The 15,640-nt window shown below is 52.4% G+C and overlaps 1 protein-coding gene across 8 annotated transcripts in view; it reads right to left on the bottom strand.

Annotated features, from left to right (window-relative positions):
• The window catches only part of CDYL2 (chromodomain Y like 2), a 350,650-nt gene that overhangs the window by 15,202 nt on the left and 319,808 nt on the right, over window positions 1-15,640 (bottom strand). For all 8 annotated transcript variants that reach the window (XR_014805368.1, XR_014805367.1, XM_084959475.1 and 5 more), the window contains 2 exons: window positions 10,212-10,429; window positions 2,273-2,445 (listed from right to left, as the gene is read on the bottom strand). Coding sequence is in view for 6 of the 8 variants with exons in the window: in XM_084959475.1 (XP_084815601.1) it covers window positions 2,273-2,445; window positions 10,212-10,429 (391 nt within the window). In the remaining 2 variants the exon portion in view is untranslated. The remainder of the gene's footprint in view (window positions 1-2,272; window positions 2,446-10,211; window positions 10,430-15,640) is intronic.

The raw sequence follows: 15,640 nt of genomic DNA, 5'->3' as shown, positions 1-15,640 counted from the left end.
ACAACGAAAACAATTCTTTACGCTTATTCTCTTTCAGGGCTCGTGAGAAGCCAGGAACCGTCTGAGTATTTCACGTGGATTATCGGGTTACTCTTGGTCCTCGCTCCCCGCCAGCAGGCCCCAGCATCCCCGGAGACGGAGTTCAGGTGAGGGCAGCCTCTCTCCCGGGATGGGACAGACGGCTCTGCTGGTCCTGGAGAGAGACTTGTGCGGAATGAGTCATCTGCGCTCTTCCCACATCTGCTGGTTCACTCAGAGCGCATCTGCAGCGTCGGCGTGCAGTTTTCTTTAGGAAACTCTGAGGATGGCCGTCCTGGAGGTCGGCCCGGCCGAGAGCCTGTCTGTCCCAGGAGACCCGCAGAGGACGCCGGCAGGTTGTAAGGCTCTCTGGCCAAAACACGTCTCAGCCGCGCTGGGTTCTGAACCAGGTGCTCTCCGAGGGACTTCTCAGATTGTGAACACGTCAACGTGCCCGGAGACTCCGCAGGAGCGGGGACAGAGTTCGTGTGCTGACGGCGCCCCTCACGCTCGAGGCTTCTCGGGACCCCTGCGGAACGTTCTCCGGGACAGGCCTCTCTGCTTTTCGTTTCTAAAACTTCTGGTGCGCTCAGTCGACGTGCAGTAGCCTCTTGGGCAGCCAGGAGCGGGGGTTCTCGATCCTGCTCCCGCATTACAACCACCCAGGGAACCCGAAAACCAAGACGGGCTCCCTCGTCTCCTCATCACTAACCCCGAACCTCCCGGGGGTGGGCGAGCAGAGCAGCTGGGCTCAGGAAAAGCTGCCTGAGCTGCGAACTGGTGACATCCCCATGCCCTCTCCCTGGGTCCCCACGGCCCGTGAACTAGGCACGTCCACCTCCTGTGAAGCCTTGGGAGGAAGCCCCTCTGTCATCTCTCCCTCTGCTCCACGTGCAAGCAGCTCTCCTGCCTGCTAAGAGGGCCCCAGAACGCGTGCGCGCGCCTCCAGAGATGAGCGAGTGTGTTCAGCCTCTGCCCCTGATGGGGACTCCAGCTCTGCTGACACTCGGAAAGCAGAGGAAGGCCACAGCCACGGCTTTCCTCAGGCCACCTCTGAGGGTCCCATAAATGAGCAGGGACGCCTGCTGGAGACCCCGCTGCTCCCCCCACTGTGTGACAGGGCAGCCGCGAAAAGACACAGCTGAGTCAAAGCCGAGAACAACCTGCCGTGGACAAGGCTGGGCTGTCCTATTTGCACCCAGGGAGCCTGAGAGCCGTGTGAAACCATGACACCTGTTCTGAGACCAGCCTTCGGGCTCTCCCCGTTTCTGCAGGCAAGCACTCTGCCACAGGAGGTGACAGCTGTTTTAGGGCAGAGGCTCTGGGCCTGCTTCCCCTGAAGACGGTCTCGGGAACCCACATGTGCGGGTGTCTCTGCATCACCTCTTGAGACTCTGAGTCCCCAGGAGGTCTCGCAGCCCCTGTGGGGACTGGCCTCCAGGTGACACTGCCACCACGCAGTGAGGCCCCAGAAAATCCCCAACCCGTAGCTGGAGGCGCCACGAGGCTGCATGTTTCTTCTTAAGAAACCAGGCAGCATCACTGAACCGTGACGTGTCCGAGGACCGCGCAAGGTGCAGCAGCAAGTGGGCTCTTCCCAGGGCACAGGGCCGGCGACAGCCCTGTCTGGAAGTGACGCTCCCGCAGTTTTGACAAATCTGTAAAGAATGGGGAAATAACTACCCTTCGGGGTCCCAAAGGAGCTACTGATCTTTGGGACTGGGTGTCATTCCCAGGATCCCAGCTTTTGCCCCCAAGACAACAAGAGATGGGGAAACACTCCCCACCCTTCTGCGGCTGCAGATGGACAGCTGCCCATGTCCATCCTCCTCACAGGGCTGAGCCTGGTCAGCTCCAGGAGGCAGAGACGCCCAGAAAGGCAAAGACTTCACCAGCAGGCAGAGGGCGGGAGCGCTGTGTATCATACCTGGGCACTACCAGGTGCTGGGCTTAACCTGAGGAAATAAAATCTCTTTTTGATCAAAAGGATAAAGTGGGACACAATCTAGAGAAGAAAGCTATCCCTGATACTGGCAGGAAATACTGGCGGCCCAATTAAAATCTGAATTTCAAATAAACATCAAATAATTTTTTAGTATGAGTATATCCCAAATACTGCATGGGATGGGATATACTTATGCTTTAAAAATGCATCATTTGAAATTCAAATTTGACAGAGCAGCCTGTGTTTTTATGTGCTGAACCCAGCAGCCCCAAGCAGGTCCCCCAGGGGCCGAGCAGGAGCGGAGCTCACCTGATGGCCTCCGCGATCCGGGTGCTCTCCTTTCTCCGGTCGCTGGACAACCGGCCGATCAGGTAGGAATAATCCAGGCCGCTGCAGAACACGCTGCCCACCGCGCTGAGGAGCAGCAGTTTGCTGTCATCTGTGGCCGCGTTGCAGAGCGCACGCCGCACTTCCTTCATGATCTGCGGGCGGAGAAGGATTTGCGGGGATGGGGAGCGTCCATCTGTACGCCTGGGCCTTCAGACCTACGCCTGCCCTGGGCGCAGAGGTGAGACCATCGGCTCTGCCTGTGCGGGGAGCCTCCCCCGAACACAAGCCAAGCCCAGACCAAGCACCAGACCAGACTTCCCGCGCCATCCCCCAGGCAGCACTGGGCCATAAGGAGATGCCAGCCAGGTCACTGGCTGCAGACTCGGAAGCCTGGCATGGAGCCGTGTAATCCCTGGTGACTCCCTGCAAATCTTCTTCCAGCACTTGCTCGCTTTGGCCTGTTCGAGGTGTGGGAAGATCCTCCCGTGCACAGCACAGGTGAGCTATGTCAGCCATCCCTAGGCTGGTTTAAGTACATCCTTGCTTACTCTTATCTCAACTAAGATGCTCACACGGCTCGTCGGTGGCACATGGCAAGTGGGCTTTGCTAGCCAACCCGTAAGATTTTCAAGGCACCGAGGAAAATAACCACAAGGCAAGAATTCTGTGTCCAGTTAAACCTCCATTCAAAGACAGGGGTAAAGATTAGGCCTTTTCAGCAGGAGAATGTTCAGCCCCTGGAGGCCCTCACTCCAAGAACCAAGAAAGGATGCACTTCAAGAAGAAGAAAAGCATGTTCAGAGAGCAAAACTGACCTGCAAGGAAGTGCAGCCAGCAAAGAAAGTGGGGAGGGTATGAATAAATCAATGTAAGAATTGACTATTACAGGAGTTCCTGCTGTGGGGCAGTGGGTTAAGAAGCCAACTGCAGGGGCTCAGATCACTTCAGATGTGTGGGTTCAATCTGGCGCAGTGGGTTAAAGGATCTGGCATTGCCAAAGCTATGGCGTAGGTCAAAGTTGAGGCTTAGATTCAGTCCCTGGCCTAGGAACTTCCACGTGCTGTGGATGCAACCATAAAATAAAAATAAAAGATTAAAAAAAAGAATTGACTATAACGAACCTCATATCGATAGTGGCCAGTGCAGGGTGGGGGCTGCCCAAGGTGGTCCTGGGCAATAACGTGGGGGAAGGGGACTAGGGTTAGGGCATGGCCGAGGCTATGAGTCTGGGAGGGGTGCAGAGGTCAGGATGACACCGAGGCTTCCCTACGCGTACATAACTTAAGGAAAACCTCTTAAAAACGACACGAATTACAATGGAGAGATGAGGGGTAAAATAACGCAGGCTCAGTCACTCAATCCAACGGCAGTTAGGGAACTAAGAAGAATAAATGCAGAAAATGCATGGAAAGAACAAACAAGGCATGCACTTGCCTGAGTGGAGCTGGGAGGGGATGTGAACAGGCTTTGAAAGGACTGCCATTAATTATTCAATAGGCAGAAGAGCGGGGAAATTTTATGAGAGCGTTTTTTAAATTACACTTTAAAAGACCCCCCACTTTTATCAAGCACTTAAGAGGTGCCAGGGATTGCATCAGTTAATTTCCACATGATAGTTTATGCTGAACAAAACTCCTGTAAGGTGGAGGATGGAAGGCCAACCCTGCAGATGCCGCAAGGAAGACTCCGAGAAGCCAAGTAAGTGGTTCAAGGTCACCAGTAAGAGGCAGAACCAGGATGCAAATTTCACCCTACCTCCCGCCTCTTTCCGCTCCTGCATGCTGTAGGATGACTTAAATTAAAAAAAAAAAAAATAGGCCTAGATGTCAATCTGAATCAAGAATCTCCGGCTCTGAGCTCTGTACGAAGGACAAGAGAAGCACTTCCCACTCTAACAGGGAATAAGCCAGGAAAGCTAACAGGCCACCATCAGGTGGGTCCTTTCATCCATCTGCCTCCGGAAATAGACACACGCTCACCTCCATAGGAACGCTGTTTCTCTAAGAGGCAAATAAAAAGACAACCGTGCTCTAAAGACACGAGCTGCGATTCCACACGTGACTCAGCCAGGAGCCTCCCCATCCGAGTCACGCACACCTGTCAATTAGGAGAAACAACATCAAACAAGACGGGTCCCTCCTTCGTGAATTTTATAAACGGAGAGTAAATGTGTGTTTTGTCCATACAACAAAAGTACAAGCTGCGCTGTTAATTAAAAATATACATATCTAGTTAGTCTACCTTCCCTTTGCCTTGCTCGTGTTGATAATCCAATTTGGACAGACGGCTGAGGTTCCAGAAGGAACCCCCCCACACACACCAATTTTATAATGTGACTGGTGTGTTTAAGGTAAAAGATTCTAAAATGATCATACACTCCTCCGCCTCCCTGAACAGAATCCACTGCATACGTGTCACTCCCTCTCTATGTCACCTGCTAGCCTGTGTCCGAGCAATCCCCTCAGAGACTCGCAGGCATGCCTCGCTAACAAATGGTGCCAGCGTGCGATGCCCATCGAAGTCCCACAGCCATTCCTGAGATTCACGGCCCTTGTTCTGCACGTGCTCATTGCCCAGTGCTCCCAGTTAGTGTCTGAGAGAGAAAGCACACTCGTCCCCCGCACTGGACCAGGACAACCACATCCACTAAACATGGGGATAAGCAGGGAGCAGACCAGGGTCCCTCTCTCTACTTCATCTCTACTAGCTGAGCCCAGTCTCCCGGGGCCCATGTCAACTGCAATCACCTTCACGGAGGCGCCCCAAACACTGCGGACAAAATGCATCCTCCACTTCCCCCCTAAGTATCTTATCCGATCTTCTGCAAACTCCCTGGCAGAACATGTGCGCCTCCTTGCTTTATCTGCCCCTCGCTGATTTAAACCCCTGCGCCAGGCAGCCCCTAAGGTGGCTGGCGAATATCCCCCCACGCCCCATGCCCAGCACTCAGGCCCATGTGTAGTCCCCTCCCCTTGAGCGCACCCAGGACCTAGCGACTCACTTCTAACCAGGAGGAAACAGCAAAGCATCGGGACATGCCTTCCAAGAGGAGATGGTACAGGAAGACTACAGCCTGTCCCGGCTGCCCTCTTTGCCAGCCCTCTTCCTTGGGGCTCTCCATCCGGGGAAGCAAGTGGCCATGCTGATGTGAGTATGTGATTGTGTGTATGCGCTCGTGTGCGTGCATGTGTCAGAGGGGGGACTTGATCGGATTTGCACTGCCAGCAGATCACACTGTCCACCCTGTGAAGCGTGGATGCCAGGGCAGGAAACGTGAGGCGGGCAGACCTGACAGTAGGTTGCTGCGAGAGTCCAGGCAAAACAGCTGAGGAGTGTGGACTGTCACGGTTACGGAAACAAGGAAACAGATGAAGGAGCTATTTAAGAGGTAAGTGGCCTGAGGACAGTGTGGCTCTGCAGCTATCATCAAGATGGTGGGAGGGCCACAATCCCACTCTTGGGCATCTATCCGGACAAAACTCTACTTAAAAGAGACACGTGCACCCGCATATTCATTGCAGCACTATTCACAATAGCCAGGACATGGAAACAACCCAAATGTCCATCGACAGATGACTGGATTCGGAAGATGTGGTACATATACACAATGGAATACTACTCAGCCATAAAAAAGGATGACATAATGCCATTTGCAGCAACATGGATGGAGCTAGAGAATCTCATACTGAGTGAAATGAGCCAGAAAGACAAAGACAAGTACCATATGATATCACTTATAACTGGAATCTAATATCCAGCACAAATGAACATCTCCTCAGAAAAGAAAATCATGGACTTGGAGAAGAGACTTGTGGTTGCCTGATGGGAGGGGGATGGAGTGGGAGGGATCGGGAGCTTGGGCTTATCAGACACAACTTAGAATAGATTTACAAGGAGATCCTGCTGAGTAGCATTGAGAACTTTGTCTAGATACTCATGTTGCAACAGAAGAAAGGGTGGGGGGAAAATGTAATTGTAATGTATACATGTAAGGATAACCTGACCCCCTCACTGTACAGTGGGAAAATAAAAAAAATTATTAAAAAAAAAAAGATGGTGGGGGGGTGCCTCCTGCGTGCTGGGGGCCCCTGGGGGGGCGGGGGTGGTGCTGTCTGCTGAGGCGGGGAGCAGTGAAGAAAACCAGGACCTGAGCGAGGGCCTGGGGTCCTCTTCTAATGGGCAAGTGGCTGAGCTTTTAATCGCCAAGACTTTGGACAATGTGTTTAGCTGGCTCTTTCCTTAAGGGGCCTTTTCATTATTTTCCAGGCTCTTTGCTCTATTCCGGACAGGAGAAATATTACAACACACCTGCTAGCCTCACAGTCTAGTTAATACACCCAGTAAATGTATGAATTTCTGCCCATGAGGCCGATCCAGCCAATGGCACATAGACAACTAGAGAAAGAAATTCAATTACGACCGTGAAAGTGGCCTCCTTCCAGTCCCTCTATGAACGAGCAGGGCTGGGTCTGCTGGTGGCCATTAAACCTCGGCTGTTCCGTCTCGGCCACGACGGCAGCATTTACTGAACACCTCCTCTGTGCCGGGGCCTCCGAGAGCCGCCTCTGCAGACATTCTCTCTCCTCCCACAGGGACGATCCCATCCAATTTCTATAAATGAGAACGTGCAGAGGGGCAGAGAGATCCCAAGGCAGCAGACGAGGTGCAGGGGTGGAGGCAGGACTTGCTCGCAGGCCCGCCAGGCTCCTCCGCTCACACCGCCTCTTGGTTCCAGAGGGACCATGAGCCAGCTGCTGTACAGTCAGTCCACTCTGGGTGCTGGAAGAGCTGCAAACACCCAAGCGATAGTCGCTTCTCTGTTTTCTTCCTGTTCTGTTACTGACAGACACCGACGGGGAAGAAAAGGCCTAATTAACCAAGCCCACGTCTCGGGAGGTGAGAACCTGGGGACCTTAAATCAGGTGAATGCCCCACATTCCGGGACGAGGAGGCGGCAGTGGATACACGGAGCTGCTCCAAAGAGACGGCACGAACTGGGAGACTTCCCATTGATTCGGTTTATCAGAGGAAAATACCGCACCTCTTTCAAGCACGCTTTTTAAAAGCAGTGAAGGAGAAAAAAATCTTAAGAAGAATCTGTCTCGTGGGAATGTCTGGTGATGAGCTTAAAGCAACAAGGTCTCCTGGTGTAGGAACAGGTGAAGGGAGGCCTGTGAGATAAACCACAGCCCCAGACTCTGAATCCCATGCTGCGGTCTGGCTCCGTGGAAGGTGCAGGAGGGAGGGACCCCAAAAGACCATGCTCAAAAGAGGGGCAGCTGAGCAACTGCAGCCCCGCCAACTCCACTGGCTTGGGCCACTCTTCCCTCACAGGGCGACACTCTTTCCGGACCATCACCCCCCGCAATCCCCCCAAAGAATGACAGTCTATGGGAGTCATGAAGGTAAGACACATGACTTCAGGTTCAAGGACAGAGAACCACTTCCGGGGCCTCCCCACATCCCCGACTGGGTGGGCAGCTGCTGCTGGACTGTGTCCCCCGTAAAACCCCACAGCTCCTGTGCTTCGTCCTCCATGTGTGCTACAGTGGACACTGGAGGGTAGGACAGTGTCTGGACAGAGAAGAGGGGGTTGTGGGCACTGTCCCCAGTGGACCGGGGACTGGGCTGAGGGTCAGCATGAAACTGTGAGGACCCTGCCCCTCCTGAAGCTGTGTGACCCCAGGCCCGTTCAGTTCTCCAGGCCCATCTGTAAGAAGTGGCCCTTAATAAGAAGCGTACTGGTGAGACCAAGTGGGATAAACAGCAGCTATAAAGTGTGAAGAGCCGCTGCGAGTGGCGCTGTGGTCACGTCTGTCCTTTGCCACTTTGCGCCCCGCCCAGGTCGGTCCAGCGGGAGAAGACGACAGGGGTGGCTGTTTCCCACAGCCCATCAACACCCTCCTCAGCCGGCTGTCTCGCGCAGGGAACACACCCTCCCTCCTGGGAGAGACTGCGATGGAAAGGAATGCTTTAAAACAAGAAGGTGTTTGTTTTCACGACGGTGTAAATCAACTACGGTTTAATACAAAATTATTTTTAAAAAAGAATACGTACACATGCCTGCGTCAACCTGCCGAGTGGCAGAAATGGACACAACACTGTAAATCCAGCCTACTTGAGTAAAAAATAAAAAATTCTAGAAAGAACCAATCTTGTCACCGCTCCCTGCTGGGCACCCCACATTGTGAATGGTGGTGTCCACCCAACTGCCTCAAGCATTCGCCGTGTCCCTGTTGTGCCCATCCAAGACCTAAGTAGGATTCAGCATTTTAAAAAGTAGGAGAGGAAAAAGATAAACTGAACTCTATTGAAAGTTTAAAAATTGCATATACCAAAGGATGCTATCTAAAAAGTAAAAAGACTGCACAGACTGGAACTATTTTCAGATCACTGCTGATAAGGGTCTGGTATCCAGAATATAGAAAGAATGCTTTAAAACTCAGCAATAGAAAAAAAAAAAACCCAATTTTAGTATTAAGCAAAGGATTTGAAAAGACATTTCTCTGAAGAAGACAGACAAGAGAGCCAGGGGCCACATGAGAAGATGCCCAACATCAGTCATTAGGATCTGAAGGCAAATGCAAACCCCAATGAGACAGTACCTCACGCCCACGAAAATGGCTATAATAAAAAAAACCAGATACTAACAAGCGCTAATGAGGATATGGAAAAACTGGGACCTTCATATCCCACTGCTGCGAACGTGAAGTGGTACAGCCACTGGGGAAGAGAGTTGGGTGGTTCCTCCAGAAGCCAAATACGGACTTACGCTACGACCTGGGAGTTCCAGAGTTAGGAACGCAGCCAACAAAACCAAAACCATATGTTCACACAAAGACATGTACACGCAGGTTCACAGCCGTACGATTCATGATAGCCCACAGTGGAGCCAACCCAAGTGTCTGTCCACTGGAGAACTCATGGACAAAATGGGACACACCCATACAAGGAAAAGAACGGAAGCACTGGCCATGCTGCCAGGTGGACAAACCCCGAACCTTTATGCTGACGGAAAGCAGCCAGTCTCAGAAGGTCCTGTGTTAAAGGGGTCCATTTACCAGAAGAGGCAAATCCCCAGGGACGGAGAGGAGATCGGGGTTAATCTGGATCCGGGAGAAGGGAGGACGGGCCTGACTGTTCACGGGCACAGGGTTTCCGTGTGAGGTGATAGAAGCACTCCGGAATTAGAAGCGGGGATGGCGGCACAACGTCGTGGATGGACTACACACCACCCAACTGTACACTTGGAAAGGGCAACATCTATGGAGTGTGAATTCTATGTCAATTAAAAAAAAAAACAACGCCTAAGTGAGTTGAGTGAATATAATTTCATATAAAGAGAAGAAATGTTTTTTTTTTTTTTCTTTTTAGGGCTCTATCTGCAGCATATGGAAGTTCCCGGGGTAGGGGTCAAACTGGAGCTCTAGGTACAGCCACAGCAACGCGGGATCCAAGCCACATCTGCGACCTTCGCCACGGCTCACGGCAAGGCTGGATCCTTAACCCACTGAGCAAGGCCAGGGAATCGAACCCGAATCCTCACAGACACTATGTCTGGTTCTTAATCGGCTGAGCCACAATGGGCCCTCCAAAAGCAAAGAGATTTGACCCGCTGATTATAATGCAGTAGAGCAGGAAAAGCCCAAGACATGACGTTTGGTTTGGGGGGGCTAATGGTGACGCATGCTGCGATCACCCTCAGGTTCCTGAATTTCTCGGGTGACTAGGTCTTCATCTTGAGAGCTGGGTAACAGGGTCCTGGTCGTACAGATCAGACGGAAAATGACCGTAAAGTGACGAGCACAGGGGCTGCGGCGGGGAGCGTGTGCATGTGGCAGCCATCTCCCAAGGGCCCAGGGACAAAGCCCGTGCCCCGGGGACTGCAGGGGAGGCCCTCCCGGCCCGCCCCTCTCACCTCGGGGGTCAGTGCGTTGTTGTCCGAGGTCTGGCTGGACAGCAGGATGTGCGTGAACCCCTCTTCCTTCCGCACGACGATGTCCCGAAACCGACAGTTGCTTTCGTTCTGGCGGACGCTGTACCTGAGCCTCTTGTCAAAGACGTAGTCCTTCTCCGTTTCCAGCTTCCTCTTCACCGGGCTGTGCAGGTTTAATCCCCCGTTGGTCAGAGCAGAGCCTTCCGAAATGAGACAAACAGAGTGAGAAACGGGCTGGGGGGCAGCCACATCAGAGTGGGGATCCGAGGATGCTCAGATGCTCGTGGAGACCAGACGTGGCTGGGACCACCGAGCAGCCTCTGTTCCCGGGGTGGGGTGGGGTCAAGGGCCTGGGGATTAACTGCTCCACCTCCAAACTTGTGAAGGACTCCTCTGTGTGATCCTATTTCCTCTCCCACACATGCACCTGTGAGCACCCAGCTTCTGCTATGATGCCTTCAGCAACGGGAATCCACTTCCGGCCCCCAAAATCAAACCAAGCCAAACCCCCATAACTTCAGCTTCACTCAGACTTGTCAAAAATCAGAAGCAACCAAAGTGCCCTTTACCAGGGGAATGGATCAACTCCAGCTCACTCATAGAATGGGATACCATATTCAGCAATAAAAAGAAATTCATTACCAAGCCATGAAAATACACGAACTAATCTTAAATGCACATTCCTAAGTGAAAGAAGCCAGTCTGAAAAGGCTATGCATTGTATGATTCCAACTATATGACATTCTTGAAAAGGCAGAAGTATAGAAAGCGTAAGAAGATCGGGGGTTGCCAGGGCTTGAGGTGCAGTAAGGAGAGGGGGGACAAGGTGAAGCACAGGGGAATTTTTTAGGGCAGTGAAACTACCGTGCATGACACTGTAACGGTGACTATGAGACATGAAGCATTTGTCGAAACCCAGAGAACCTGACAGCACAGACAGGGAGCCTTAAAGTATGCAAATTTCGGGAAAAAACTGAAGACACTGGGGGCATCCAAAGATGGCCTTCAGAACATGATAAAAGAACCTGATCGTAGGACTGACGTATGAAGCCACCTGTCTGAAGGCGGATGGAAGGGACAGGCACTAACCTAAGTGACTTTAAGAATGGGGGGAGGGGCCTGTAAAACTAAAGGCCAGAGGGCAACAAAGGCGATTCCCACGGAGCTAAGTGAACAGTCCTGACATGACACGTGTCCGTACGTGGGTGGCAGGCAGCGGGAGGAAGGTTCCTCACTGTTGGGTGGGGGTTACAGATTAGCAGGGGGAGGAGGCTGGAGTGATCCACGTGGTCAGAGACGAGCGCTGAAGACGTCACCAGGAACCTAACACACATGCAGACGGGGACACACACACACACAGTTACAGACAAGCAGGTCTGTGCAGGTGTGTACAGACACTGGGATTTCTTTGCTCTGTCAGCTGAGAGGCAGAATCTGACATCCCGAGAGCCCGAGCACTCCTGGGGCCCAGATCTTGTTTCCGAGACCACGCTCAGTAAAAGGAACCAGGGTGCTCTAGAGAAACGGCGGATTTGAGGACCGCGGCAGGAAACGTGCAAGATTAGCTTGGAGAGGCTCAGAGGAAGGAAGCACTCAAAAACAAAAACAAAAGAACTTTCACACTGACGGGGGTGCTTCAGAAGGACACAGGAGCCGGCTGAAAGAGCTCCCAGGGGCCAAGGACGGAACAGTAAGAGGAACAAAATAAAGGAGTACATATGGCATAAGACTGAACGTATCAAGTAAACATCCATGAGTCCACACGGACACAGTTAAATGACCAGGGCATGAATGAATCCCTCAAAGGCAAGAGCTGAAGCTCCCACGGAGAAGAATTTCAACTGGTTTAGGAAGATGCTCTTCTCTCAAGGAGGCAAAACATAACATCTTTTTTTTTGGCTGCATCTGCAGCATGTGGGAGTTTCCAGGCCAGGGACCGAACCCGAGCCATGGCAAGTGACACCACCAGATCTTTAACCCACTGTGCCACAAGAGAACTCTCAGAACATAACACCTTTATGTGTGGGCTGCACAGTCACTTCCTTCCTAACTCTGTGAAAAGCTGGGAGGCCGGAGGGGAGAGCAGCTCGGGAGCAGAGAAACCACATGGGGGCAGATGGTACCACCAGGCCAGGCGATCAAGACCAACACTGAGGGAGTTCCCGTCGTGGCTCAGTGGTAATGAAACTGACTAGCATCCACGAGGATGCAGGTTCGATCCCTGGCCTCCCTCAGTGGGTTAGGGATCTGGCACTGCCTTCAGCTGTGGTGTAGGTTGCAGCCATGGCTCAGGATCCCACGTTGCTGTGGCTGTGGCGTAGGCCAGCAGCTATAGCTCTGATTCAACTCCTAGCCTGGGAACTTCCACATGCTGGAGGCGAGGCCCTAAAAAGCAAAAACATTAAAAAAAAAAGTGGGAGGACATATCAATGGGACCTAAGAGCTGGCCTAGAGGGGCTTCCACTTCCCAAATTTGGGATGATTTGAGCATCAAAAAGAATAATGAATTTCAACATGCTGAATATACAAAGAATTTAAGTCTTCAGTGATATTTCAAAGAACAGGATAGAAAAATGGAAAGCTCTCCTTCATGCACACACGCACACAAAAATGCCACCTACAAAATGTAGAATAAAGGACAGACTTTAAAAAATCACCAACACCGACGGGGCTCCGTGGGGGCGCGATCTGCATCCTTGATGTGGTGTGAAGAGAGGGCCCGGGACCTCTGAGGTCTCCCTCTCAAAAACCCACAGCCCCGGTCCAGTTACGAGAAACACATCGGACAAATGGGGGGTGTTCTACCAAATACCTAATGGGTACCCTGCAAAACCGTGACGGTCATCAAAACCCAGCCAAGTCTGAGGAACCGTGAAGCCCAGAGGAACCTAAGGAGACCTAAGGACCTGTGGGGTCCTGGACCGGATTCTGGAATGGACGTTGGGATAAGGTCTGGACGTCGGTTAATGACAGTGTGTCAGTACTGGTTCCTCGATTGTAGCAGCTGTGCTGTACGAATTAAGGTGTTCATAAGCACAGGGAATGTGAGGAGGGGGCAGACAGGGACTCTCTGTGTTACCTTTCCACTTTTTCTGGAGATCAAAACCTGTTTAAAAAATGAAGTTTAGGAGTCCCCACTCTAGTGCAACGGGATCGGCAGCATCTCGGCTGCGCCAGGACGCAGGTTCTCTCCCGGGCTCAGCACAGGGTGGCCACGCCGACCCACGTGGCCACAGGGATGTGGTGTTGCCACAGCTGCAGTGTAGGTCACAGGTGTGGCTCGGATCTGATCCCTGGCCGGAGAACTCCATATGCCTGCCATGGGGCAACCGAAAAAGGAAAAAAAGAAACTGTTTAAACTTCGCTTAAAAAAGAACAAAACAAAACCACTTTCCCTGAGATTCGAACACTCAGGAAAGTGGTTCTTATGCCGTACCAGGCACCCAGAGAACTATTAAAAACAAGCCTGATGGAGGATAGCGTGAAAAAAAGAATGTATATATGCATATGACTGGGTCACTCTGCTGTACATCGGAAAGGGACAGAACATTGCAAATCAACCATAATAGAAAAAATAAAAATCTTAAAAACAAACAAACAAACAAACAAAACCAGTCTGCTGGGCCTGCCCCACACTGCTGCGCTTGCTCCAGGAACCAGTTTTGAGAACTGGTCTGGACAGGGGACTGTGGGTTCTTTTACTTAGCACTGGGGGTTTTGGAAGGTCAAGAATAAAGCCAAAGGCAGAGGCCAGGACCAAAAGGGCACAGAAGCCGCAGTCCCCGCAGAAGCCCCCTCATTTCATACTGTTCCACCACACAGAGCAACCGGACTTTGTCAAACACGGCGATGTGGGCAAATGACTCGGGGAAGTTCGCACTCGCAGGTAAACATGGGCATTTAATTAAATGGCTTGTGTAAAGGGAGCTGTTTCCTCGGGGTCAACCTCAAAACCTTCAGCTCCTCGGAAGGACTTCCTGATCGGAGCCGGTTTTGGGGGCCCCTGGCAGACCTGGGCTTTGCGGGGGCCACCAGCTCCTGCCAGTGAGAAGCCAGAGGCCTGGGGCTTGGGAACTTCAGTGCTTCCCAGGGCTGGGAAAACTCTGCCTACCTGCCTCCTGGCCCCAGCCAAGCGGAGGTGCGAGGGTACAATTACATCAAGGAGGAGGACCTGAGGTTTCCCTTCTCGGAGCAGCCCCTAAACGTCTCAAGAGTCCTAGAAAGCCGCCACGCCTAATCCATTCTACAGAGAAGGACAATCGCCTAACTTGCTGGACGCCACAGAGGTTTCACATGGCAGAGCTGGGACGGGAGCCAGCTGCATCTCGTTTTCTTCATTCATTCGAAATTGAATTCGTTAGCACCTCCTCGGGACCAGCTATGACACCAGATGATGGAGAGCCAGCAAAAAAATCACAGAACTTAGGTCCATGCCCGCCCAGAGCTTGCTTCAGGTGAGGGAGATGGAAAGGAAATGATGAGTTAAAACAATCACAGGTGGGAGAAGGCAGGGTGACACGGCAAGGACCATTGGGGCGACTGTGAAGGAGCCCAAGGTCCTTCTGTTGGACCACCAGGAGAAGCAGTTCCCAGAGACCACAGACCAAATAAACCATAAAACTGTCTGAGGAGGACAGATGTGCTTATTCTCCATGAGGACACGGGGCTCACATCTCCAAAAGGGACTTGGAAGATGCACCAGCTGTGGGCCGTGGAAGGGAGAAGCCCCCCCAGGGCCTGGATTCACAGTTCTGGACCTAACTCCGTCCTCACACCCAGCTGCTCTCAAGGCCGATCCCCTTCTGGGGCATCAAGCCTCTGGACAGGCTAGGGTCAGCTGGTAGGGAAGCCACATGGGAAAGAGAACATTCTGGAAGCATGGACGTTTGGGGCTTTGGGGCCAGACATCTTGGGAATCCCAGCCCTGCGTCTGCTCATCGGGAGAAGCCAGGAAGCCCTGTGAACGTGTTGTGCTGTATCATCTCCTTCATCATACGATGGGATTTGTGGTGCCCGCTTCTCAGAGTTGTTCTAAGTTAGTTTAATTAGAGAACCAACGTGGGGTTGGCAAGTGCCTCGCTCTTTCCAGGCACTTCAGAAATGTTCACTGAAGGACACCAAGTTGTTCCCAAACCCAGGAACTGGCTGGTGAGGGCTTGGAGTCCTGCCTCTCCCACTCTCAGCCCTACATACTCCCTCCAAGCCTGGCACGGGGGACCAGTGCAGATGGGGTGTTCCATGCAGAGAGGGGACAGACCACTTGATGAGCCCCAAAGCCAGGGTGAAACCCAACAGTGGACCCTCAAATCCCCACACCCTGTCCTCTTTGGGCTGTGAGGCTGCGGGGGCTCACTACCCACTCTGCATCCCCACCACCCACACGTGGGATGGGAGACACCACCCTTGCCTCG

The sequence above is a fragment of the Sus scrofa genome, chromosome 6 (genome assembly GCF_054392235.1).
Source record: "Sus scrofa isolate SSC_HxYL_T2T_F1_AM1 chromosome 6, Sscrofa_HxYL_maternal_Yorkshire_Landrace_v2.0, whole genome shotgun sequence".
NCBI classification, from domain to species: Eukaryota; Metazoa; Chordata; class Mammalia; order Artiodactyla; family Suidae; genus Sus; species Sus scrofa.
This window is presented reverse-complemented; position numbering and strand designations above follow the sequence as displayed.